The 26,883-nt window shown below is 36.6% G+C and overlaps 1 protein-coding gene across 1 annotated transcript; it reads right to left on the bottom strand.

Moving 5' to 3' along the window:
- Positions 1-747: 747 nt before the first annotated feature.
- On the bottom strand, positions 748-26,154 carry LOC107758675 (AP2-associated protein kinase 1-like). Its single transcript, XM_016576477.1, has 22 exons — positions 25,378-26,154; positions 21,375-21,493; positions 20,800-20,847; positions 19,574-19,624; positions 18,032-18,181; positions 16,961-17,082; positions 14,756-14,837; positions 13,415-13,547; positions 12,068-12,171; positions 11,819-11,904; positions 11,572-11,738; positions 10,415-10,497; positions 9,742-10,059; positions 8,460-8,635; positions 8,096-8,316; positions 7,914-7,994; positions 7,246-7,305; positions 6,199-6,303; positions 5,679-5,780; positions 4,619-4,729; positions 4,192-4,293; positions 748-2,940 (listed from the first exon to the last, which is right to left on the bottom strand). The coding sequence occupies exons 1-22, from the start codon at positions 25,541-25,543 to the stop codon at positions 2,846-2,848; spliced, it is 2,682 nt and encodes an 893-aa protein (XP_016431963.1). The 5' UTR covers positions 25,544-26,154; the 3' UTR covers positions 748-2,845.
- Between the last annotated feature and the right edge of the window lie 729 nt (positions 26,155-26,883).

The raw sequence follows: 26,883 nt of genomic DNA, 5'->3' as shown, positions 1-26,883 counted from the left end.
TCTGCGAACGGCTGTACAGAGGAGAGGCCAGGATATAGAACGATCTCAAGAGTCGACACTGCCAACAACAAATATCAGTAATGGAGCGCCAGCAGCATCTCTTTTCCTGACGTGCAGTGCTGTTCTGCAGTTTTTTACCAATGCCTCCAACCTAACAATACACCTCATAAAACATCCAAAGCTTTTATGACAACATGAGCTTGAAGTTCGTGATTTTTTCGTCATATTGTTGTTGTTGTTTTTTTTAATTACAGAACTTTAGGGTGGGCAGTATAACTAAAAACTTCATCATCACATTAATGTGTATGTCAGTATATTTATTAGTTGGAAATCAAAAATGTGTGTGTGTGTATATATATATATATATATATATACACACACACACACACACACACACATACTTTTGTTCAGCAAGGATACATTAAAAATAAAAATAAAATAAAAATTACTATTTCAAATAAATGCTCTTCTTTCCAGAGCACAATTAATTTTAATATTGATAATAATAATAATAATACATTTTTATTGAGAAGCAAATCTGCATATTAGAATGATTTCCCAATGATCAACACTGAAGATTGGAATAATGATGCTGAAAATTCAGCTGCCATCACAGAAATAAATGACACTTGAAAATATATTAAAACAGATTAAATAATTTCACAAGATTTAAGATTTTACTGTATTTCTAATCAAATAAATGCAACCTTGGTGAGTCTAAGAGATGTTTATAGGCCCTAAAATTGTATTTATATATATATAACATTTTTTTTTTAAAACACACACACAGAAAACAGGAACTTTTTTGATCATGCAAGTCAAATTTGACAGCATGGGAAAAGTTAATATTTCATAACTGTGCAAACACATCTAAAGTGATGTAAGAAGTATGGGAAATATCTACGGGGCCGCCCAGCCCTACTGCTGTTGCCCTTGTGAGATGACAACTCATTTCAATGCCATTTACAGATTCAGCAATGTCAAAAAGCTGATGGGTTTTTATTCACGACCTGATTACAGAACTTTCAGTTTTATAGCATGTCAGACACTGATTGGGATTCTGCTAATAACGTACAGCATTAAAGCGAGCATTTTCCATGCTCTTAATTTGAGCAGTCTAATGACGCTCAGTGAATGAAAAGAGAACCTGTGCTTGAAACAGAGGTGCCTGCTGCGGGTCCAGCTGTCCGAGCGAAGCAGATAAACCATGTCAAAGACAGAACGACCTCACCACTTTCAACACCTAAGACTAGCTATTTATTTACCTCACATCCACACATACACGCAAACACATACGTACAGTACTGATATGAAGAATGGCCACAGACATGTCTTAACTTCATATTCATAAACACTGCCATGCTTCGATAAGCGTCTGATTCACGAGAACTGTGCAAGAAAGCATGGCATCGGGCAGTAGATTCGAGGATGAATTGTATACGTACATCGTTGAGGACCGTAGAGCATTTCCCTCAAGACTACAACCTGTTTTTGTCGACGATATACATCGGAGAATAAAAGGCAACGAAAACTGAAAACAAATCCAGTCGATTTGCACACGAATGCCGTTATGTCAGGATGCTTCAAGATTGTCCTCTTTTCTTAACTGACTTTGTTCAGCAATGACGATTTGGCCGTTAGAAGATGAAACCGACAATTTACATTCGCAAACACGTCTCAACACACAGAACAAAGAGATAAAGTTTCCTCTTAAATAGGTTTCATATACACATATCTGCATTTATATATGGATACTCGATTCATACATTCATTCTCTACCACTCTATTCATATTCACATATAATCTTAACCGTATATGAAATATTTCTTTTAAATTATCTCATAATGATGTATACTATGCGGTAAGACGGGGATCTCTGAAGGAATTGCTGGACATTTGGACCAGATGCTTTATACACAGGAGGAACGGATCACTTTTGAGGGCGGGAGAGTCAGATACTGCAGATATACAACAATTTACATTGCTTCGAGCCAACGTACAACATCAATAGAGCTATTTACAAAGAAATAACAGAGAAATTATGGTATGGAGGTCGTGAGATGGCAAACAAGTACCACTGATGGAAATGAGGAGCTTCTAGTCGGTTTTAAAGTTTTAAAATCACTCTACATGAAGTATTAGGATCCGTTCGTACCCTGCGTTCAGTCTGGGCGAAGATAAATTCTCACAAGCGGTGCTTGCCTACCTGCCGGTCTGTAAACATCCAGCGAAAATACTTCGGTCTGTAAACATTTGGTTCACTTTGTACTTAAATTTTGGTCTGGAAGGAGCCAACTGCATGAGTCTAAACCCATGTGTGTTTAATCTCGAGACAAGCTTCCTGAGTGCCACTGAAGACACAGCTAAAGACCAAAGAGAAGAACGATTTTGCACTCTTGACTGCGAGGCAGATGAAATGTGTGACGGTCATATATGCGTGTCCAAAGGAAGCACAGATATGGATGCCAGAGAAAACTGGATTTTGAGCCTGTAGAAAAAGGTCGCACCAGACTTGTAAGAAAAAAGGTGAACACACTCATCAGGGAGATAAACGTCATGGTGCAGGGGAGGAAAGCTGAGTATGTCAAATCAAATGAGCGATGATGGTGATGACGACGACAACTGATGGACAACAGCGGCAGGGAAAGAAATAAAACAAGATGTGATGAACAGGAAGAAACTGAAGCAACGGAATGATGAAAAACCGATTAAAGAGGGAAATGGACGATGAAAGAGGGTGTGGGTGGAGGATAGGACAAAGGAAAGCAGGAGGGATTCGTGGTTAAAGGCAGAAGACTACAGCGGTTGGCATCATCTTCAGCACTGCAGGAATTAGCTGCACGGTCTAGAGGTCGATGAGCTGGTCCACCAGCAGCAGGGAACGGGCCAGGTTGGGCAGGCTGGACTCAGAGCTGCCACTGTTACTGCGAGAGTGACCTCCTAAAAGAGGCCAGATGGACAGGAAGGTTAGGGGTGGAAGAAAGGGAGGACAGCCAAATTTAGACAAGGAGAGGCCAAGGAAGGGGACAGCAGAAGAGAGAGGGAGAGAGAGACACAACGGTAAGTGAACGTTCACAAAAAGTCAAGAGAGACTGTTACGAGAGAACATGCATTAGGGTTGGGATTCAAAAATTTGGGGATTTCTTTCAAATAAACTATGAAGGAATTATAGATGATATTTGATTCAGTTAAAGACCTCGCAAAACATACAATTTGAGATTAATTCCATCAATTGTTAGGAGAACCTCAGTGTTTCCTGCACCACTACTGAGTGTAAGTCAGGGCAAAAAACATAAGCTTGTCTCAGTGTCGTTATTGTTAGTGAAAACTCGTAAAAACTGAATTGAAATAAACCTGAAATTAAATAAACATGAGATAAAAAATTACTTAAAAAAAAATTAAACATGCTGCCTTGACAACCAAATTAAAAGAATTAGCTTAAATACTAAAATAAATAAAAAAAACTTAATGGCAAAAGCACACAATAAAATTACTACAATTAAAATGAAAAAATAAAAACTGAATAAAAAGCTAATTCAAAGAGCTTTAAGGAGCTAATATTAATACAGTATATGAAACTAACATAACACTGGGTTGTCTGAATTAATACCGCAAAATAATAAAAAGAACACAAAAACACTTCCTTATGCCAGTCTGATTTGACAAAGAATGACTCTCTTTTTCTGTTATTAATTAATCGCAATCACAAGTAAAGTACTTTTGTTATGTCAAACTCAAAATTAACTGTGAACTGTATTACTATGTAACTGTATTATGAGGCCTAAATCTGAAAAAAAAAAAAAAAAAAATTCAGTCTGGCAATGTAGATATGAAGATATACATTCAACTTTTTTCAATAAACTGTATTAAATACATTTAAAAAAAAATCAGTATATACTTGGGACCAGTTGCTTACTTAAAAATACTTAAAATACTTAAATACTCGTTAATGGAATTAAATAAAAAGTGGAACTAGAATTTCTATACGATTCCTATACCTAGTATGTAAAGTGTGCAAAATAACTCATCTCAATTCTGTTTATTTGCAACTACCAACAAAAAATGTGCTCAAGACTATACAGTTCTCATATACAGATAAAGAATTAACTGCTTGTCATTAAAATGAGAGCAAGACGCAAATTGATCACTTACTCTAAAAAAAACTAATGGCTTTAGCTTCCTAAAGCTCACCTTGAGAGTTTTTGGAGATCAGTACTGGTATAGGGTCAAATTCATCTTCATTGGCCGTCTCAGCACTCGGAGGCTCAAAGCCTGAGATCAGACAGTCTGCAGCTGAGAGGCGATGTGGGTTGGGGCAAATGACAGTTCATGGGTAAAAGATTTAAGAGGGTTGTGGTAGGGAGAGACACAGATGGGTGAGAAAAATACAGCACTGTTAGCATGATGTCAACACTGAAATAATCACATTAATGTTCTTTGGCCCACACTTTCTTATCAAACCTAAACAAATGTCTAGAAATTGTATATAGTATGTTAATATCAATTCATTTTCATTTTTAATAAAATGCACTTTACAGTTCCATCCCAAAGTTCTTTACATGCCTCACCAGGTCACATAAGCTATAAATGCCAGCAGAAAAAAAGTGATTTGTTGTACCTGGTATATTCTGGGAGGAGCCGCCTGAGACAGGCGCAAAGTCATCCAGGCATGAGGCAGAGCCAGAGGGGAGAGAACAGCCCAGCAAGGAGTCCTCTCCAATTAAAGGGTCTACAGCACAGTGGGGAGCAGCACCAGGGAAACACATGAAAACATTAAAACCATGAAGTTGCTAACTACATAAAAATCAGGGGGTCATATCTTATGAGGTCCACTTTTTAATCTTAGTCAAGGTTTTTGTGAAAACTAAATTTTGACTTTTTGGTACGACCATTTCCTACTCTTTTCCAACTGTCAAAATTAAATTGGATCATTTTGCTGTATTTTTAGGTTTGCTGAGTCGAACAAAGTTTGTGCTGCCCCATCTGGACACCAAACATGCCTTACAGACGTGTAAATGCAGATAGTCATGTGTTTAATATCTGTCAGAAAGTTGTGGAAATTCAAAAAGTGCCTTTTTTGCAACTTGGTTTCAAAAATATGGTCTGGAAAGTTTTTAATTCAAAATTTTAAAATGCAGTCAAATTAGCAAAATTTCGTAGGTAAAAAAGGTCCACTGTCAATAGTGTAGTGATCCATGAAGCGCAGTTCACACAAAAGTTACTTTAAACCAAGCCGAATACCTCAACACAGCCAGTCTGTGTGACCAACTTGAACCTGTTGCCAAAACTAAATGGGAAATCTTTCGACCAAAGGTGAAATTCCCAATCGTGTGGATTCCTATTAAAAATAACTGGATTTCCCCAGCGAAAATCTGTCAAACAATGTGACCACACCTTTAGAGTGTTTTCATTGTACTCTGAATTCATATATATCTAAAGATGAAAGAAAATGTTCTCATTATATGCCCCTTTGAGCATCTCTGCATCTACCTGCTTAAAGTACAACATTCTGCATCCTTAATGTGGGGAAAAAGGATCCTGAGTTTTTAAAATTTTGAAATCATTATAGTCTCAACCAATCTCTCCACACAAAGAAAACATTCTGCCACCACTTTTGTATTTGACAGGGTGTTAAAATGCTAGGCTGAGGCTCGTCCGTCTCTGATGCATATTTTTACCTTTCAGTGTGGATGATGCTGGTTCAGCCTCCACAGGGTGCAGCTGAGCCTGAGGGGGCTCCAAGCCAGGAATCAGAGAGTCCAAACACACTTCCGTTTTGGCTGGGAGTAAGACAGAGTGGGGAGAGTACAAAAAAAAAAAAACATGATACTGCACTGTAAATTATTCATCACATCATATACATCACTGGTATCTTACATAACGTTAGAGCTTGTAACACTTCAAAGAGAAAGGAAAAATTTAAATCGCATCATATGACCCCTTTAACACACTACTCTACCTGTTGTTCCAGTCTTTAGTGTGTTGATTTCACAAGATCTCAACATTTACAAATCAAGTTAAATTTCATGTGGCAAAAAGACAAAACTGAAAGCTATTACAAATAATACAGGGACTGGCTTGATCTGCATCAAACAACAAAAAGTGGAAAATGTAATTTGTCTCAGAGAACAGGACAGTATTTAGTTTAGCTTTTGTAAAAGAAAAGCACATAGAGAGAGAGTCAGCAAAAGCTGTTACCATCTCTAGTGTCATCAATGGAGCTGCCGAAAGGGTCAGCCATGGACAGCAGATCAGGCAGCATGAGAGAAATATCCGGAGACTTCAGGCCCTCTATCAGCTTCTCTGTAAGTCAGCCGGTGAAAACAGCCAGCGTTAGCCAGAATAAACACAGAAATGCAGGCGTGCGGAAACTGAGAGGAAAGCGAAAGGACAATTGAGGATTTGAAAGCCATTTGATGATTAGAAAAAGGTAACTTTAACAAACAGAAATAAGCAGCTGAAGAATTATCGATGGGTCTAAATTATACACTGCACAATGCAGGTTGAGAACACAATATAAAAGCAGCAGTGGTCTCGTAGAAACACAATTTTGTTCTGCTTTACACTTTGTTGTTCACTAGAATGACAAAGTATTTTGAACTTGAACTTTAAAAGTGAATGGGATAAAAAAAAAAAAACAGAGGTAGGGTGGCTTATCTAAGTACTAAGTACTGATGCAGTAAATGCAAAAAGTGGGACAAAAATCAACAAATCAAACGTTAATACAAAGTTATGCCTAAAGATACACAAAAAAGAAACAAATAAATGTATTGGTATGTCTTTCTTTTCAAACAGTATTAACGTATGATATCAAATGACAATTATTTCAGTAACTTTTTTACATTTACTTAGTTTTGTAAATTTTCCCATTTCTGAATATTTACTTGATGCTGTTGAAAGATATCTGAAAAAGCACAAGCAGATTTATGCAATTATAATTTATATTTTGTTTCTTTGTTCCATTTGTATTTGTTCTTTTGCTTTTAATTACTTTGTTTTTTCTTATTTATTATTAAAACTTTTTTCAATAATTACTAGAAAAGGCCAAAGACGAACTGTTTCAGGTTGATTGTTAATAATAAAAAAAAGTGTTAAATAGTACATTAGTGTTGCCTTTGGTAGCAAAACTGTTACTGTGAATCACAACATTTCAAAGCATTGGTATTGTGGTGTGTGCACCGCAGTGTGTGGTGACCACTAAGGTGCATAGAGGTCAGGTAAGGCTGGCATGGACCTCTGGATTACCTGGTACAGCTAGCAAACCAGCTCCCAGTTCTAAGCCCAGAATGTCAACAGGTCTTTCAGCTGTATAAGAGCAGAGAAAGAGAAAATTGGAAATGCTAAAGCGGTCAAGAAGTGCTCGAAAAGGGTGGCATTTAATGCTGAGCATCAGTTTAAACAGAGGAAGCAGGCGGACTCAGCAGGGATGCAGAGGTAACTGGTGGGCCTTGATTCATCTTAAAGGGTTAGTTCACCCAAAAATGAAAATTAGGCTGCGTTTTACTCACCCCCGAGGCATCCTAGGTGTATATGACTTTCTTCTTTCATACGAATCCAGTCTGAGTTATATTAAAAATTGTCTTTTATCTTTCAAGCTGTTTAATGCCACTCAAACCCTTTAATAGGAGTCTCCTGCTGATTCCTGCAGGTCAGCTAGCTCAGATGCACTGAACATGTGCCATCATACAGTGAGGGAGACCAGGAATGATACAGAAATAAAGCAAGAGATTGACAGAAAATAAACAGAATATCAATGGCCAAATACAGACAAAAAGAAGCCATAATGTCATTATTAAGGATTATTAGGGTCATCTACAATATATTCGCAATGATTTATATTTGTTAAGTGAATTCAATTCACTAAAAATGTATGTAAGAGTGGAACATTAGTTTAAGGATGACGGTACACCTACCAGAGGATGGAGGAGCAGGTTCTGCAGCTTCCAGCCCAGGAATAAGACTCTCAGTAGCGGCAATCAGAGGTTCAACAGGTTCTGCAAACAGCAAAAACACTTATATATATATATATATACACACACACATATAGTGTAGGATGTGATAAGATATACAGTAGTCTGTGAGAAAGTAAAGTTACCGTCAGCTAACTTGGTGAAGTCTTTGTTGAGCAGGTCCTCAGCTGTAAGTTTGGAGAAATTGTCATCACCAAAGGGATTCCAGGTGGGCTGGTCAGGGGGGCTTTTCAGGCTAGCGGCTGAGGCAGGAGCTTGAAGAACAGAAGTGCTGCCCTGCTGTGCAGGCTGGTACACACTCTGCTGGGAGGACTGGGGAGAGATGGATGGGGTGGCGCTGGCTGACCTAATTGTGCCCAAATAAAGAAACAAGTGCTCAGACAACAGATTTAAGTAGGTTCAAAGCTGACAAAACATTTCTTCTTGACTAAGTAAGGAGTATAATAGCAGTGTCTCTCTCTACATTTACACGTTAGACGTATTTCTCACTTTGACTTGTTAAGGCTGGCCTCTGCTGTGGCCGCCTGCAGCTGCTGAGTGGATTGGCTGACCGGAACACCGAACATAGCGCTGTGAGTGACATCACTCTGAATGCGTCTGTGCCCCGCCTTCTGGGCCGTCCTTGGGGACGAGGGAGGAGTTTGGGAAAGGCCAGGGGCCGCAGGCTGAGGAAAAGACAGCAGGATAAGCAAGTAAGAACTCTTTAAATACAGAGAATTTAGAGTGGAACATAAAATTTCAATTTAGATGCAGTGAAATGGCATGAATTAAAAAAATAAATAAAAAAAAAGGTGAATACAGATAAGAAATAAATATTAAAAACAGATACATAATTTCCAACATGACCTTTTTTCTATAAAAAATAGTTCAGACAAAATTGTTGTCAGACTCAGATATCGCTTGGTTGTTTATGGTAACAAAAAAAAGTTTTTTTTATAAACTCCAAAATCACATCTATACTCACATGTAGTATTAGCTACATTACCGTTCAAAAGTTTGGGGTTATTTATATACAATAATAAATGCTGTTCTGAAGTATCATTTGACGTTGAAGACTGAAGTAACGGCTGCTACAAATTCAGCTTTGCCACCTCACGAATAAATTGTTTTAAAATAATTGTCCTTTTAAACTGCAATTATTTCACAATATAACTATTTTTAACTATATTTTTTGATCAAGAACATGCTGCCACATTGAGCCTAAGAAAAATTTTTTAAAAAAAAAAAAAAAAAAACTTAGTGTATACAGTGAATAGTAAATATATGGAAAAATAGTACAGTGTGTAAACAGTAAATTATTTATTTTGTCCCTCTTTCTGATGCTAAAGTCATTTCCATGTCAATTGATCTAAATATACGGGATATTTACTACACTGTCTAAACAATTGGATTTCATCACTTCATCATCTGAACTGACAAACGCTTCAGAATGTGGTGTAAACGAAGCCTAGAAACCATAAAATAAACAACACTTCAGCAAATCAAAATGGAAAGCATACAATTCTAATTATTTTAACAAAAACATTGTCTGTCACAATTTTTAGACAATCTTCACTTCAGAGCAAATAAACCAAAATGAGCAAACATCCGTCACACAAACAATCAAAACCATCTACAATGATCCAAAATAAACCAAGGATGGACAGATGGAGGCAACACAATGGATGATGAGGCGCAGTCCCTTCATGAGGTGCATCATTAGTGAAAGTGAGGCTGCCAGCTCTTTGAATCAAACGGGACAGAGCAGCATGCACATGATGGAGGTGATTACCCTCTCCTCTGCATTCTCTGGGCTGATTTGGGATTGAGGCGCTGGCTGCTGGACAGTGGGTGGCACTGCTGCAGGCTCAGCCTGTACTGGAGGCAGAGCACCAGGCGGCTGAGTGACAGTGGGCTGGACGGGCACCGGCTGCTGCAGAGCCACAGATGCCTGCTTACGACGGACGCTCCGTGCAGGTGCGGTGGGCGGGGCGGGGCTGGATGGAGGAGGAGTGGCAACTGCTTTTTGAGGGGCGGGGCTGCCAGCTGCAACTGGAACACCCCCTCCTGAGACTGCAGTCGCAGCTGTGACGGGGATGGGCTGCACGGGCTGTCACACAGACAACTATACTATGATGTGAACCATAAATGTGACCTTTACATATCACTGTTACTTTAGTTTAATAAATGCAATCTACAGGCTGGAACAGAAATTTAAATTAGTTCAAATAAAGTGACACCCAGACTTGAAAAAAGATTGGCATTAATTAAATTTAACGAAGTTAAATTAGAACAGCGTTACACTGCTTTTATGCCATTTTATCTTCCTAGTTAACCAAAATTCTTGCAACTTCTTCTTATCCTAAAATACTTCCTACTCTGCAATAGACTATAAAATTAAAAAGATCTGAGCATTGTAGGTTTTTATTAGTGCAGTGAGGTACAGACAAAGTAAAGAGACTTACCGTTTGCTGCTGAGGGGCCGGAGATGCCTGGGCTTTCTGAGATTGTAATGCTGCAGCCGGCTGAGCCAAGTTCAGGCTGACAGCTAAGAAACACACATAGAACAATTGTGCATTTTAATAATTATTTATTTTGAATGAATAATAATATCTCATAAGAGAAATCAGTCAAACTTATTAAGACAGGCAATAAAAAATAAAAAAAATTAGGGCTGTCACTAACGATTATTTTCATGAACAAGTAATTGGCCAATTATTCTGACGATTAATCGAGGAATCAGATAATTATACTTTTTTTTTATAATTAATAAAAATATACCTAAACGAACAATAGCCCTTAAAATGACTTAAAATGTATATATAATAGCAATGAGGCAATACTAATTGGTTCAAATAAAGTATCAAAAGCAAGTAATCATATGGTTTTATTGAACAAAACTGTTAAAATGCATAATGTATTATAAACAGAAGAAACTAAAGTACATTATGCATTATAACAATTGCCTGCAGAGGGCGCCTGATGGCCTGACAATTGTTTTTACACTTTACTACACAATCTAATCCTTGTTTAATATTATCTAAACATTTAATTCAAATGTTCACTTAAACTTTATATTTGCCCTTTACTTCTCAACAAAAATTTGAGGGAGAGCTTTTCTCTTGAAATTGCGATGAACAGTTAGCATATCGAGAAAGATATTGATGTATTCTCCTGTGTTTGTGTATGTTTAAAAATGATGTACCATACAAATCTGATGAAATGGCGCACATTGCATTCCCAGATGAGTTTTATAATAAACCCAAACTCTGCAATATGCAGAGATTGAGTTTGAGATGCTCCACACCTGTAAATGATAACAGTTCATGTGGAGCAGCATTTACTGTGAACTAGGGCTGCAACAATGCAATATTTACATTTAATATTTATAATAAGAATTTTATATTTACTATAAATCTGTGAATAACATGTTAATAATGTTAATGTTAAAATGTTACAAATTTTGTTAAAGACGTACATTTATTACACAAGTTCAGAAACAAACAAAACAGCTATGACGTTTCAGTTCTGCTATTGGTTCAGAGATGGCATACTGTAGCTGTAAGCTTATTTTATGCTCACATACATGTAAGTGTTGAAGAACAGTTCATAATATTGATACCTATCGGCTGGGCGGCCCCAGCGGGCAGGTTGGCTCTCTTGCGTGGGGTCAGGGCAGCAGGCTGGATGGGCAAGATGCCCCCTAGTGCCTGGGACTGGGATTGTGCGGCTTTGGGCCGCTGGCGTGGGGTGATGGAGGTTTCAGTGGTGGGAATGGGGTCTGTAAGTCTACGGGACAAAACATGGAGACACAAATTTCAGGTTAAATTTACCAACCACAGAGTACTATGGAGTCTCTGGACAAATACCTCGCCTTGGTCTGTGTTTGGCTCTTCTTTGTGGCTGCTTCGCTCGCTCGGATTGGCTCAGGAAGCTTAGCAGGAATGGGAGAATTCTGGGGGGACACATTTCAGATTAGTCTTGTTTTTATGATTTCAGGCATTCCTACAGACTGACACACACAAGCACGCAATCCAACAACTGATCCCAGAAGTAAAAGCACTGACCCAACAACAGGCTGAGACTGACCGCAGAGGAGAGGAAGGAAAGCGACTAACCTTGACGTTTTGGACAGGGCAGTCCCGTCTGGCCTGTTTGAAAGCAAAGTAGGACACCTGATAAATGTCAGGCCTCTTATCAGGGTCCGGTTCCAGCATGTACCCTGACAAAATCACCACCACAGAGAGAAGGAAAGAGGAGGGAGAGCAGGAGAAACAGAGATTGGGTGTCACCACGTGACAGACAGAAGAAGGGCAGAGCAGATGATTGGTATTTAGTGTTTATTGATATAAGGAAGTTGAAGGAATAGTTCATCCAAAAATGAGTCTTAATTGCTTAACCTAAACTTGTTCGAAAACCATTTGTACTTTCATGAAACAGCGTATCTTTGCTTAATTTATATATATATATATATATTATATATATATATTAGGGCTTGGCAAGTTACCGTTAACGTTAAAGCTCCGAATACACATACAGACAAACCATGGGTCAACAGGAGGGGTGGGATGTTGATCAGTACTGGCTTGGGATGTATTGTGTATTGTGAAGTTGTATCGCATTGTGAGTTGATTTAATTGTTACATCCCTACTTCGCATGTTTATTTGCCTCTTGTCTTGTGATGAATGGCTAGGTCACTTTGGATAAAAGTGTCTGCTAAATTAATAAATGTAACTACAACACTGAATCCCTGACAAAAATCAAGAAACATCTGAAAACACAAAAAAAAGCTTGTACTGTTATAAACAAGGTCTGAAACTTTGCATTATTTGCACTTCTCGCGTTCATTGCCTCTTCTTGATGAATCGCTTGTTGTATTCCTCATTTTAAGTTGATTGGATAAAACATTTGCTAAATTAGTAAATGTAACCGTAAACGTATGATACTCCAATAAAGCTCTAAAATGGACTTCAAAAATTGTATAGACCATTATAATGAAGTGCTGACACCATTTAAAGCCAAACACCATTGTTTCCTGCATGTCTCCAAAACAAACAACATTGGCAATCAATGTTGTCATCAATGTTTGTTATTCGACAGGTACAAGAAGAGAAGATACTGAAGATATTTTACTGTTCCTAACATAAAACTACTTCATCATTTCAGAAGACTATAAATATAGCACACAACTCATTGACAGTGATTGCTTTGACATTTTAGATGGCACAAGTAATCTAATTTCATAACGAGTCACCTTTGCTTTCATTAATGACAAGGATTTTCAAGGATTTCAATTTTGTGTTCAATGGAGGAAAGAAATGACATGAGGGTGCATAAACTACTAAAAATTTCACTTCTGGCTGAACTATAACATTCAAGTGAGACCCACAGCCATACTGAGCCAGCGGTGAGACAGAGACAGAAACCTAGTGTGAGACATGAGCAGAGAGAGGCAAATACTTACGGATGAGACGGTGCATGTCCTGTGAGTAACGAGAATTGTCTGGAATAGTGAAGTTGCCATCACAGATGGCCACCTGACTCTCGCCGAAGGGCAATGTGAAAAAACTGAGTTTATAAAGCAGACAGCCCATTGCCTGAAAGAAAAAGAAAAAAAGTCATTACACAGTATGGGGGAAAAGACTTTTGATTGAGGCCTTTATACAATATAATAACCTTGAATAAAGGTGATGAAACATTATTACTACCACTTTTATATCAGATTAGTCTAGCTTTGAAAGACTTTAAAAATACATTCAAAGGCAATTCATAAAGACCAGAATACTCTTGTTGTATGCTTTAAGAGACATATTCTAACTTTCTGTAGAATTTTATTATTTCAAGTTTATGGTACACAAAACAAAAATTGTAATTTTGTTCCTCCCTGACTTTTACACTTACATTATCCAAATGCTCAAAAATAAAGCATCAAGCACTATCCCTCCCACATAAATCTGAGCTTCTGTTCTAACCAGCCACAACATATCCAAAGCGGCTTACAAATGAGGAGAACAATAGAAGCAATCAGTATACAAGTGCTGTGACAAGTCTCAGTTAGTCTAGCACAGTACACATAGCTAGTTTTTTTTTTTGATAATAGAATAGAATAGAATAGAATAGGTAAGTGCTAGTATTAGTTTGTCAGGTTGCTGGCGAAAAAGATGTGTCTTTAGATGTTTTTTGAAAATGGCCAAAGACTCAGCTGTTCGAATTGAGATAGGGAGGTCATTCCACCAGCTGGGCACAGTCCAGGAAAAGGTCCGTGATAGTGATTTTGTGCCTCTTTGGGATGGCACCACAAGGCGTCGTTCACTTGCAGAACGCAAGCTTCTGGAGGGCGCATAAGTCTGAACTAGTGAGTTTAGGTATATTGGTGCAGCGCCAGTTGTTGTCTTGTAGGCAAACATCAGTACCTTGAATTTGATGCGAGCAGCTACTGGTAGCCAGTGTAAACTGATGAAGAGAGGTGTAACGTGAGCTTTTTCCGGCTCGTTAACAACAATGAAAAGCAGAGACATTTTGTCAGTCACTTGGCTTCTATTTACACTGCGCATCCATTCCTCACCCACTGTGTAAAGCCTTATTGGTACATACAATATACCACCAAAAGTTGACTATACACTTACTTGTTAAATACAAAGTCTGGTCAATTTGTAATTTCTTCTGGAACGCTGACATTATTATAACCAGTAGCCTAGTAGCCATTCAGGTGTTGATTTAGGCAAGAAAGATCGATTCAAAACTGGGATGAAAAAGCCACTGACTTCTGACTGACTGCTTTTATATCTTTGATATCTTTACTTACCCAGATATCTGCTTTAGTGGTGATGATTTTGCCGTTGTACAGATTCACCATTTCAGGAGCGCGATAGGACAGTGTTGTGTACCTAAACAAAACAGACATTTTTATAAAACAATGTATTGTAACTAGTGTTATTTAAAAAAAAAAACGGCATGATATATCTGTGACCATAATTGAATTGTTCAATGTAGTTTTTTTTTGTTTTTAATTAATGACAATATAATGTCGGCTGTATTGGAAGCAGACAATACAATATATTCTATGCCAGTTTTTTAATGTGTTAAACATTATTTACATTGATTCGTTTACTAAACACTTTTATCAAAAGCAACTGCACATCACAAGCAATTTGTCAACTTCCAATAGTTAAAAATAAGAAACGTCAATAAATAAAAATTTCAAAATTCTAGGTTAAAGTATAAATAGTACAGTAAAACAGGAGTGACTGAACTTACAAAAATAACTAAAGTAAAATGCTGTTATAAACAGTGCCAATCTGAAATTTTTCAAGGGAGAATGATATGTACCATCATATCTATCATGAATTTTGTTGAAAATTAGACTCGTCCAAACATACACTACTGTTCAAAAGGTTAGGGTTAGTAAAATTGATTTTATATTTTTGAAAGTAGTATCTTATGCTCACAAAAAAACAGTAATATTGTGAAATATTATTTAATTTATTTAAATAACTGTTTTAATACTATGTAGAGATGTAATGGCATGAAAATTTCTTATCACGCGTATAGTGACCAAAATGATCACAGTTACCATTATTATCATGTTATTGTGCTGGAAATGTTCAAAAAGTACTGACACATAAATCTTTTAACCAAGTTTTGTATTTAAAATCAACAAAAAACAAATAAAAATGACTTTTTTGTTGGCATAAACACTTAAACAATAACATTACCAATGATGTCCAAATTTTAAATGACAACATGACTGACAACAGTTTATCTAATAGCATGTACAAAATGTTCAAATAAAGCTTTGAAAAAGTTTCATAAAATGGTAAACCTCACTTTTCAGCCCTTAAATAAAAAGAGGGGTCAAGCCAAAGTGATAACTGATTAATACATAATTATATGTATTTTATCTGCTCCATAATTAATTCTTTATACCTTATCCGAATTTTTTAAATGTGTAAAATCCACATAAGTTTGTTTTTTGTCAACCAGATCAAAGTTTACAGCAGGGCATGCAAATTCGGTCCGTTTTTTGGCCCCCCCAAAAAATTGCACACAGGTTGAATGTAAATATAACTCTCTTTAAATCCACTCTCTGACACTAGGTGGCGCTTATAGAATAGCAGAATTACAGCCGTTTCCGTAACCTCAGTGGACCAGGCAGCATTGCAATTAAGAACACTAACTTGGGAGTGAAGATGAAAACAAAATGCCATAGCATCTTTTCTGAAGACAGTCAGAACCTTCAGAGGTTCATTCTTATAACTAATTAATTTATATATTCATTTGTATAATTCCCTTAGCACTCTTTTAAAACCTCCCAGCTTTTCCGTCATGTTTTCACACAAAACGAAACTACCCTGCATGCTGTGCTCACGTGTGACTGTTACTTAAGTACATTGTGCTTTATGCTGGACAGTATTTATTTATCCTCAGTTGTTTAAATCGTGGTTATCGAATACGGTTTTAATGCTAATTAAAATATGGAACGGTAATACTAACCGTGGAGAATTTTATCATGATTTATCATCAAACCGATAATCGTACCATCCTTAATACTATGTTAATATGCAATTTATTCCTGTGATGCAAAGCTGAATTTTCAGCATCATTACTCCGGTTTTCAGTGTCACATCCTTCAGTGATCCTTCAGAAATCCTTCTAATATGCCGATTTGCTGCTCATGACACATTCCTTCTTTTTATCAATGCTAACAGTTATTGTGCTGCGTTTCACATTATTGTTGAAACCATGATGCATCTTTTTTTATTTGAAACTGAAATCTAGACTCCCGCACACATACACATTACGAACGTCTTTACTGTCACTTTTAATCAATACAATGTATCTTTACTCCATATAAGTATTGATTTCCAACACCTTACTGACGCCAAACTTTTGAACAGTTTTGAAATTGATTAAAACGGTTCATTTTATGAGTAAAATCTCTTCTGACAGACTGCCACTGGTTCTAAAATTATTTCAATTTCACAGAAACCGGCTGATTGGAAAGAATTACTTTTTAATTTCGTCCTCCACCACAGTCACTCCTTCACTCTGGGGGTTCTGGAACTTCATGGTGGCGCTGCCAAAATCACACAGAACATAGTGTCCTCGGTCATGAAGGAGGATGTTTTCCACCTGCAAAGAGAGACAGATATTACAGGTGATATTTAAAAAACACAAATTACACTCCGGTACAACACTGCATCTTAAGCTAATGAAAAAACTAGTGCTCGACCGATATATCGGCCGATATTTGGTATTTTTCAAATATCGGCATTGGCCGATGCGTTCGAGGCGGGACTTTTATTTTGACGGCGCACTGGACGGCAGCGCCTGAGCACACAGTGCTCACATTCTCCCTCTTGTTCGCTGTCATCCTTAACAGTTCTGTCTAATACGGATAGAAGTCTGTCTAATAATCTGGTAGAACTGTTAAACAAAGGAATTAAAATGTATACAAAAAGTATTATAACGATTGCTTTTATATTATTAGTAATAGAAAGGCTAACATTATAATAATTTCTCGATTGCCATCAGCATTCAGCAAATACGCATTTACATCATTTAAACAAATCTTTGAATGGCTAATGAAAATTTAATTTCACAAACCTTGCAAACTTAGTCGAATTTACTTCATTTTTAATTATATTTTTATTAATTATTTATTTATGGAAAATACTTTGTCATCTGAAGTATAAGTATGTTTATTTTACAAATTTATTTTTTAATCCATTTTCAAATTATTTCAAATTTCTTAAATATTAATTAAAATAAATACAATTATATTGGCTTTATATCGGCCACCCTGCTTTCCAAGATATCGGCAGTCAAAAAACAAATATCGGTCGACCACTAGAAATAACCCATTTGAGAAAAAGCACAAGGAGTGCAGTTCGGCCTGCTAATCAAGTGTTTGCTCTGAAGTGGTTTTTACCATGGTAACAGTCAGTCACAAATGGCTGTTAACTATAATTCATTCCATCAATGACTCAAACTTAAATATTCACTCACACAAGTGTTGCTAGTATGAGAAGTTAAAAAGGAAGGGGAAGAGCAGAGAAAACAAAGCTGAAAATAAAGTAACCTTGAGGTCTCGGTGGATTATGGGAGTTTTGTACTGGTGCAGACGTGCCACAGCTTCACAAGTGTCACAGAAGATCTGGAGCACTTCCTGTTCACTGAAGCCCGTCTGCAAACGCTGGTTCATTAGGTTCACCACTTGACCACCTGCGCACAAACAAATGTAGGGATGGTAAACGTTACAATACTTCAGCACCAAATCAATCCTAATACCAAATTTTCAAGAAATCTTTAGGCAAGACACTACAGCCATTGTTTTTTTTTTCATGCACGCATGTTGGTCTATTTTGCTTCCATAACATGTCTTTTAGTAGGAAAAAAACAGCCAAATACCCATTTAAGTGTTTATTTTATTACACTTTGTCTGTTTGCATCTGGGTTTTTTGTATTGTCAGAAATCTCCACATCAGCAGCACCATTTTATTTCTATCATATACAATTCACCTGATTTATACAATATTTTATTCCTAAAAACACTTTTTTCTCTCGCTGGCTTTCGACAGTATTTTCTCATATATGGAGTGATAAAAAGAGATCTCAAATCCCCTCTATAAAAACCTGCAACTCTAATATTTTCTTTTCTAAAAACGTGCTGAAATATGTGCATATTTAATTAGATAATGCCTGAATTTCATATCTAAACAATTTCACAAAACAATGGTCTTGTGCTATAATCAAAAATTAATTAACATTTTAACCCTTTTAACCTGTGATGACTTGCCTTAACAGAAACAAAAGCAGCATAACATTTGATGTATTACACAATGATTTAATCCACTTGACCACCTTTAACCTTTAATGTTTTGACAATTTATTGGTATCAGAAATCAGATAATTAAAATGAGTCCTCTTTTGATTCAATTTAAATCTCAAATTTTTCTAAAATTACTTACTTTGAATGTTACACTAAATAAAGTAACTAATTTTATTAGAAATGTAATCCTATATTTGACCCTGGAGCATAAAACCAGTCATAAGTAGCACAGGTATATTTGTAGAAATAGCCAACAATACCTTGTAAGGGTCAAAATCATCGGCAAAAAAATTTTATGCCAAAAATCATTAGGATATTAAATAAAGATCATGTTCCATGAAGATATTTTGTAAATTTCCTACCATAAATATATCAAAACTTCATTTTTGATTAGTAATATGGCATTGCTAGGGACTTAATTTGGACAACTTTAGACAATTTTCTCAATATTTAGATTTTTTTGCACCCTATATAGTTGTATCTTGGCCAAATATTGTCCTATTCTAACAATCCTACGGAGCCCCTAAAGGGACATGGTGGTGGGAAAAATTTAGGGTGAGTGGAAAAAATTCGGGGTGGGAGGAAAAAATATTTTTCAAATGTTTTGCATCCTATTGCAAAACTTTTGCGTTCCCTCAAGAAACTTTGCATTCCCTCGCAAAACCAGTTGAGTTCGGACAAACTCTTCCTGTTTACTTTACAGCTTGCAGTGCATAGTTCAAGGCACGGTTTTGGGACATTCTAAAATGCTTAATGTGGCTTAATGTTTTAAAACAGTGACATTGGAGGACCAAATTCGATAATAATAAATACTGATAAAACTATTAGGCTAATATTAACAACCTTATTAATAATATTACTATTAATAAAGCAGAATAGCCCAGAATATGACTGCAACACCCTGCACGTTAAGCTTTTTCTCCCCCATAGAAAACGCTTAAGATAGGCTAAAGAACGAAGACGGTGATTTAAAAACACCAAATCTGTTTACAGTTTATATTACGCAGAGAAAAGCAGGTGAGCCCAGAACGGAACGCGCAGTTTCACGTGTTTTTTCCCCCGTAGACAAAATTTTTTTTTTTTTTTAAACTTAGAAGGTTTCTTTTCTGTGCATAGTGTATATGTTTTATAAAATATAAAACTTGGGCTTTTTATCAGTTTTTTTATATTAAGCCACGTTAAGTGCGCTATGGGGGAGAAAACGTTAACTGTTAACGTTAATTGCTTTTGTTAATTGTATAATAAATAAAAAGAAAACAAATAGATAGAATACAAAAAGATTAGAAAAGCTAGTGTTAGTATTTTTTTTTAAAAGAAAACAAGCAGTTAGTAAATGAATAGAGTAGAGTGCAAGTCTAAAAGGGACAAGTTATTTTTTTGTTTTTTTTTAGGAATAGAATTAGAATAGAGAGTGCTAAAGTAAAAAACAAATCCAAGGTTCAAACTTTAACTACCACCACGAGTGCCATCTATTATTGCCTTGTTTATCTAAAAGTGCACTTTTCCTTGTTTTAAATCTAGCCAAAAAGCCATGTGTTGACTGTGAAACAGTAGACTTTAATTATATGCATTTATATATATTTCATTATATGCATTTATATATGCTATTATTATAAAGCATAAATTTCCGTGTCAATCCATGTTAATTTTTACCGCGAATAATGCGCTGTCACTTTAATTCAGCGCATGCAGCACAGCAGAAATAGACTCCATGCGGAAACGATCGCAGCATGACTGCTGCAGACGCACCACTCCTGGATAGGCGCACTGCATTCTGATTGGTTCGGATAGCATACTGCGGGAGGTCGGGGGCGCAAAATTGTGCTATAAAGCGATTTAGAAATCGCACAAGCTCAAATAGCGATTTTATGATGATTTCAATTAATCGCACAGCCCTAGTTCATAATATTATTAGGCAACGATATTGCCTAATTGTCAGGGAACCGGACCGCAATCGCGTGCAGTGTGAACGCTCTGATCCGTTAACATGGGCGCGGAAAAAGATACGCACCACAGACGGAGTGTGACAGGAACCCAACGATGTTCTTATGACCATTGAGATCCCGCTGGAACACAGCCCACAAAGAACATGAGCTCAAACTGACAAGACATCACAAACATTTTCTCTCTGAATATTGTATGGTACCTACACTAATGTTTAAAAGTCCGGGGTTGCTAAGTTTTTTTAATGTTTCTTAGTCTCTTGTACTCACTACTGCTGCATTTATATAATAAAACAATTAATATGGTGAAATATTTGTACTTTTTTTCCAATTATAAAAATTTTCTATTTAATACTTAATATTTTCTATTTCAAAATATAATTTAATCCGGTGATGGCAAAGCTGAATTTTCAGCAGCCATTTCTCAAGTCTTCAGTGTCACATGATCCTTCAGAAATCATTCTAATATGCTGATTTGGTGCTCGAGAAACATTTCTTATTATCATCAACATTGAAAACAGTTAATATTTTTATAGAATTTTTTGATGAATAGGAAGTTTAAAAACAGCATTTATTTAAAACAGAATTCAGAATTAGAAATCAATTATCTCATCATTGCTAAAGCACAGTAGACATTTCATCACACTCACCATGATTTGGATCTCACGCTTGCAGACCTGCAGGTCATATTCGTTGTTAACGTACATCCTCTTTAGGGCACAGCGCACCCCCTGATTGGTCCGCACCAGGAAGACGATTGCGAAGCCACCTACAAAGGCAAAAACACATTGTTTTGTTGCTGAAAACAAGCTTGAGGACTGGAAAAGTAAAAAGATATTTATACCACAACACTGCCACCATGAGGAAAACAGCAGGAAATTTAATTCAGTTCACCATAGAAGTTGAATGTGGGTTGTTTTTTTGTTGTTGTTAATATTATAGATTTTATTTATTATATAACAGTATTTTATTATACAAAATATAGTATATATAGCTCATTTGTAACAAAAAAAAATAAATTATAATAACCAATTATTATTATTAATCATTTAAATTTGTCTATTACTATTTGTATTCAATCACTGATCGCCCTGTCCATAAGTTTACAAAATGCATAATTCACATTTCTGCATGCAATAAATGATATTTTGTTGATCCAGATATTTTAGTGGAACCACTCAATGTGAACAGCATATAGACACTTAGTCCAAGCATGTACTCTTGATGTTATAGTGCATGCTGATATGTCCAACCAGACATCAGAGTCTATGTTTGCAGTTTGCACTCAGATTTGAGGTGTTGGCATAACATGGTGCAGGGTGTTTTTTCATCAAAGCAGGACCAGGGGAAGCTGGTGGGGGAAGCAGGACGCAGATATTTCATCAAGGATCTAGCTCTACAGGAACAGTTAAACATTCAGTTTTATCTCTCTGCAAAGCAGATGCTATTGGTTTTATATTGCAGAGCTGAGAAAAGATGCTGAGAGGTGTTTAAACGGGACAGAGGAGTCTGAGATGCGCCAGGCCCGAAAGTCTATTAACTTCATTACTAGCTCCTTCTGTGAACTGGAAATCAAATTAAACAGAGTAAACAGCTGTTTCCTTTACATCACTGATAACACATGCAATTCATGATGATGCAATGAATGCTCACCCTCATCATGTTGTTCACCAATTTAAATTATCTTTCATCTATACATCACAAAAGATGCTTTTTTAACATTTTTAAAGCTTTGACTGCCCCTGGAAAACATTTACTTTCATAGTGTGGTATAAAAGTAGCATTATGCTTAACTAAATCTCCTTTTGAGGAAGAAAGAAAATCAACATGTTTAAAGCAACGTGAAGGAGAGGAAATAATTATAGAATGTTTGTTTTTGGGTAAACTGAGCCCTTAAATTCCTCATTCAAAAATGGATCTTTGAATCAACATCAAGTTAGAATTTATATACACTACTAGTCACAAGTTTGAGGTCAGAAAGATTTTTTTAAAATGTTTTGTCTCTTATGCTCACCAAGGCCGCATTTATTTGATCAAAAATTATAATACACAATATACAGTTTACACATTAAAATAATAGTTTTCTATTTGTATATATATTTTAAAACATAATTTATTCCTGGTATGCAAAGCTGAATTTTCAGCATCATAACTCCAGTCTTCAGAGTTGTCACATGATCCTTCGGAAATCATTTATTATGCTGCTTAAGAAACATTTCATATTATTATCAAAATTGGAAACTAGGGGAGGGCAATATGATTAACTGGTAGAAATCTATCAACCAACTGGAGATTTTGGATTATCGTCTCTATCGCGGTTACACAGTCATGTGACGTTGCTGTGCAACGTGGTCATGAAAACGTATCATTTGCACACGTTTTTAATAGGGGTGTAATGGTACACAAACTTGACGTCACGGTTCGGTATGGTTTCGGTACAGCAGGGGGAAAAAACTAAACAAAAATTGCTTTTTATAAAAAAAAAGATAATGCTCTTTCTTTAAATGAATTCAATTATAATGAAAAATTTCCTAGGGATAAAAATCTACCTCAGCTTATGCTCTAAAGTATAGGGAGCCCTTTTAAGTTACTATAAGGTTACAATGAACAACAGAGCCCAAACTTAAATTACTATTTATTTTTAAATAAAATAATCAACACTCAACTTAAAAATGTATGCAAACATGTACATTGCAGATAATGCAGTTTTTAAATTAACTTCTAAAATATCATTTCTACTAGTTAATGAAATACATTCATTTACATAATGACTGTCATAACTCATAACAGATTTATTTAAACATACATTAAATAATTAAGACATCACTAACAGGTAAATTAAAATATAATGAGTATAGCCTAATATTTCGCTAAATGCTCTTTTCTAGACTTCATTTCGCTAGTGAACTAACGAGCTGTGGACACTGATGACTTTCCTGAGGTAAATGAAATGCTACGTGACATTGTTTACATCAACGTCTTTCTGCAGTTAAAACATAGATTGAGCGATGACATGAGGCATGGGATGTTCATTCATGTTTATTTCGTGTTAAAACTAGAAGTAAAGAGGTAGGGATGACAACGCTCCGTGCTGCTGTTTGAACTGAGGCGTTTCTACAGTGATCTGTAGCGCCACATCAAAGAGCGTCAAAACAGCATTTATTTATTGCAAGCATCCTCATAAACACAGTAATTTAGGTCTTACGGAAGCAGTTCTGGGCGGATGACGTATGGAAGTCGGCATTGCGCATGCGCCTCTTAGAAGTGACGCATGCGGAAACGCAGCGGAGAGATCAAAACAAAAACAACGGTCACCAATTAGAAGTACAAAACGAGGATTTGTAAAGAAGAATGTAGGAGAAAGAAAGTCATATACACCTAGGATGACTTGAGGATGAGTAATTTATGAGCTAATTTTCATTTTTGGGTGAACCCTTTAATATTTGAAAGCACCAAAACAAACATGCCCATACCCCAGCAGGACCTCACCCCTATTTTGATATCTCCGCCCCACACGTACGTACACAACCCTAGCAACAACGATGGCGGAATCCGCTATGCCTGCCGGCCAAAGGTATGATGTCATGAATAGGTGAAAGCTTTGTGTGTTACTATGCTAATTCAGGTCGAATGTGTTTGGTAATAGTACGTTTATAAGCGTAACCCTTCTTTTTAATGTTTTGTTCCTCCTATATTTTCCTCTTTTTTTATCTGCCATCCCTCTCTATCTATAGTCAATCTACTAATATCAGTCCTGTGCACTCTCTTCTCCCTATCATTACAGCAAATGTTTTGGGACTCATCCCGACACTGTGGTCAAAAGCGCTTTTCAAATATCGCTTAGAGCATCTTTAAGTAAAAGCAAACAGCTGAGAAAGAAAACACACATGTAACAGCATATTGGATCTGGCCAGCTCTCAAAGTGACAGCAGTCATTCATGTTAATCAAACAACAAAAGAGAAAATCTGTCACACGGTCATATTACTCACCCCTATCGGAAACAGTTGTGCTGCTTAATATTTTACTGCATGCATAATAATAATTCTAAAAGAATCAGTAAAATGCTTTTTAAAACGGTTTTAGATTGTGTATAAGATGTTACACCGCAGGACATGTCAACACCCAAGTACAGATGAGCAGGGATTTCCAGACATAGAGAGATAAAGAGATAAATCTGCCAGAGGAGTTGAGAAGAGCGCTGAGATCTAACCACAGTTCACCATAAGGCCACGCTACATGTTTGCTGGATAAAATTAGGCTATCTGTAACTAACAGCTGTAAAACACTGAACATCAAGATGATTGAAAAGAAAACATTAAGTAGAGTTATGTCGACCAGGCAGATTGATCATTCAGTATTTGGTCACTTGGAAGTGATCAGCATTGGAGAACCTGCTTCAAAAGCTACTATAATACAGTAATAGGAATTATTTAATATACACACACACACACACACACACAACTTCTTCAGGCATTCACAAATACTGGATAAGGATTTTTAAAAATCATTTTTGAGAGACTGGACATTCAAAAATCAATTATTTCAATTAAATATTGTAAGGCTAAAAAGCTAAACATAATTATTTTGTTTGTTAACTAAAAGGTCGTGTGTTCAAGCCTGCAAGGAAAATATTAAACATCAGTCTGACATACCTTCTGCCAGAGTTTCTTCTACAGTGACCTGGTGTCTTCCAACAGTGAAAGCCCGTCCGATAAAATTCCCACCAACACCGCTGCTGGATCCAGAACCTCCAGCTCCACCTCCAGAACCGGGTCCAGAGCCCACCAGCTCCCGCCGGGAGTCAAAGAACTTCTTCATGATGTATCAAAGATCCCTTAACTACTAATGTGAGTCTATAAGAAAGTGGGTTGGTTGTTCTGGTGCCAGAGGTCTAGATCAGCTGTGACTGTCAAACATGGACTCGTAGCCCAATTCTGGTTCTGATCACAGCTTAAATGAACCGTATAGCAACAAAAACGTATTAGTAAACGAAAACAAACGGTATATGTGCTAAATTAATACATCACAGTTGGGTATATCCAAATAAACAGCATCTATCAGTGATGGCCTGATATGATTAAAGTGTTTGTCTAGTGTCTATATACGGGACACGGGCCCATATCACGATATAAATACTTAAATCCAGCTGAAATCAATGTAAACATTTAAGCCCTGTTGAAAATGAACCTTCAAACGTGAAGTGAAGACAAATTATTGTTTTGATGGATGAAAGTCAAACTCTCCATCATCAGCCAGCAGTGCAGCTCATTAGAACATCTGAAAACACCCACTTTTCGCAGAAAAGCAGATGACATGCGGGTATTAATTAGAATAATAGATCATTTCATTTGTTAAACGTCCATAATCATATTAATTCGTCTCTAGTTTGATGAAAAAATAATCATTTAAATTCAACAAATACTCAGCTAGGCGCTAACGCTAGCACATAGAGAGATAAAGAGATAAATCTGCCAGAGGAGTTGAGAAGAGCGCTGAGATCTAACCACAGTTCACCATAAGGCCACGCTACATGTTTGCTGGATAAAATTAGGCTATCTGTAACTAACAGCTGTAAAACACTGAACATCAAGATGATTGAAAAGAAAACATTAAGTAGAGTTATGTCGACCAGGCAGATTGATCATTCAGTATTTGGTCACTTGGAAGTGATCAGCATTGGAGAACCTGCTTCAAAAGCTACTATAATACAGTAATAGGAATTATTTAATATACACACACACACACACACACACAACTTCTTCAGGCATTCACAAATACTGGATAAGGATTTTTAAAAATCATTTTTGAGAGACTGGACATTCAAAAATCAATTATTTCAATTAAATATTGTAAGGCTAAAAAGCTAAACATAATTATTTTGTTTGTTAACTAAAAGGTCGTGTGTTCAAGCCTGCAAGGAAAATATTAAACATCAGTCTGACATACCTTCTGCCAGAGTTTCTTCTACAGTGACCTGGTGTCTTCCAACAGTGAAAGCCCGTCCGATAAAATTCCCACCAACACCGCTGCTGGATCCAGAACCTCCAGCTCCACCTCCAGAACCGGGTCCAGAGCCCACCAGCTCCCGCCGGGAGTCAAAGAACTTCTTCATGATGTATCAAAGATCCCTTAACTACTAATGTGAGTCTATAAGAAAG

The sequence above is a fragment of the Sinocyclocheilus rhinocerous genome, unplaced genomic scaffold, assembly GCF_001515625.1.
Source record: "Sinocyclocheilus rhinocerous isolate Xijiao unplaced genomic scaffold, SAMN03320098_v1.1 scaffold623, whole genome shotgun sequence".
NCBI classification, from domain to species: Eukaryota; Metazoa; Chordata; class Actinopteri; order Cypriniformes; family Cyprinidae; genus Sinocyclocheilus; species Sinocyclocheilus rhinocerous.
The sequence above is the reverse complement of the archived record's forward strand: the minus strand, read 5'-3'. Positions and strand labels throughout refer to the sequence as shown.